The following is a 1,368-nucleotide window of genomic DNA, read 5'->3' as shown; positions in this document are numbered from 1 at the left end:
CTCGCAGAGGGAATGACATATTTTGGATTATGTTTCTGTCAAATCATAATTTGAACTTTCAAAAAAATATTTATTTACAGCTATACTTGCTTGAGGACCTTCTTATATACAGCACATTTCCAAAGGAATGGAGCTGGCCTTTCTTGCTCGCGGCATGAACAGGTCTAGCTCATCCAGGACAGGTAGAGCAATGCCAAAGGACCGGAGAACACGGCCGCTTGGCAGAATTCAAGAGCTCGTCGATACCTAACAGTATTCGTAGTTGAGGCCGTTGGGAGGAATGCAGTGGAAGGAGACGGACACGGTGGTGGCGGTGTTCTCGAAGAAAGTCGTCGTGGTCAGAGTGGTGAAAGAAGTCAGGGAGACGAACAGCTTGCCTACTTCCTTCTGCTCTGGGGCGTCGACGGCCACAACCTGCTCGTCGTGGGAGGAGTCCAGGAGGACTTCGCGTACGTCGTCGGCGGCCCTGAAGGAGGGGATGAGTTGGGCCTTATGCTTTGTGCTACACTATAGATTCTACGCTAGAGACCGACCACTGTCCCGCAGTGGTCGGTCCCTAGCAACTGATCTTTGTCGCGCCACCGATGAGGCCCACCCAAGATCGCCTTAAGTACTATATTAACAAATGACAGGGAAGCTCTTTCTTTGTGCGAAATTTATAATCTGTAATACCAGCTGCTTCCTCCTAAAAGTCCTTTATCTGTTTTTTCATATGTTCTTACCTCTGAACGATGTGCGTAATGAATTAAAAACAACCTTTCATTATATAACACTATTTATTATTTCCAACACCTGTCTTACGTAATTCCTTAAATGCGACCTTTCTCTCCATAATCTTATAACAATTAAGGAAAATATGCAACGATAACGCTCTTTTCTGAGTGCCGAGTAATAATACTCACATGAGATTTTCGTTCATGACCTTGGCCTCCCTCTTCCTGCGTCCTTGGCACTTTGCATTCTGTCCCACTTGCGTGATGCAGGTCTTCAAGGTCGTGGACGAGAGCACGCTGAAGCGGGTCCTGGTTGCGTATGCGCCGAGGATCTTCACGGCAGCGGTAGCAGACTCTGGCATATTTGGTCGAGAATCATCATTTATGTAATGCATTAACATTTCAGTGATAAATCCGGACCAATATATTTATAATGAATACGTAGCACTTTTGTGTTGCCTAAGCTCGATTGTACTTTACCATGATGCCATAAAATCTCATATGACTATTGTTTTCATAAATAGCGAAAAAATAATTAGTGTATCGCTTTCCTTTGTTTCTCAACAGGGAATTTCTTCTCTCTTCTACTGAACGTTACTTCTGTTCCTGTTATTTGTAACAACTTTCGAAAGCATGCGGATTGTTGCAGGACCTG

The 1,368-nt window shown here is 44.5% G+C and overlaps 1 protein-coding gene across 1 annotated transcript in view; it reads right to left on the bottom strand.

The window, feature by feature from the left end:
* Window positions 1–56: 56 nt before the first annotated feature.
* LOC119590392 overlaps window positions 57–1,368 on the bottom strand; it is a 3,202-nt gene continuing 1,890 nt past the window's right edge. The window contains exons 2-3 of the mRNA XM_037939061.1: window positions 903–1,068; window positions 57–466 (exon numbers count right to left, since the gene is read on the bottom strand). Coding sequence (XP_037794989.1) covers window positions 247–466; window positions 903–1,068 — 386 coding nt within the window. The 3' untranslated portion in view covers window positions 57–246. The remainder of the gene's footprint in view (window positions 467–902; window positions 1,069–1,368) is intronic.

Source organism: Penaeus monodon, chromosome 27, assembly GCF_015228065.2.
Source record: "Penaeus monodon isolate SGIC_2016 chromosome 27, NSTDA_Pmon_1, whole genome shotgun sequence".
In the NCBI taxonomy this organism is placed as follows: domain Eukaryota; kingdom Metazoa; phylum Arthropoda; class Malacostraca; order Decapoda; family Penaeidae; genus Penaeus; species Penaeus monodon.
This window is presented reverse-complemented; position numbering and strand designations above follow the sequence as displayed.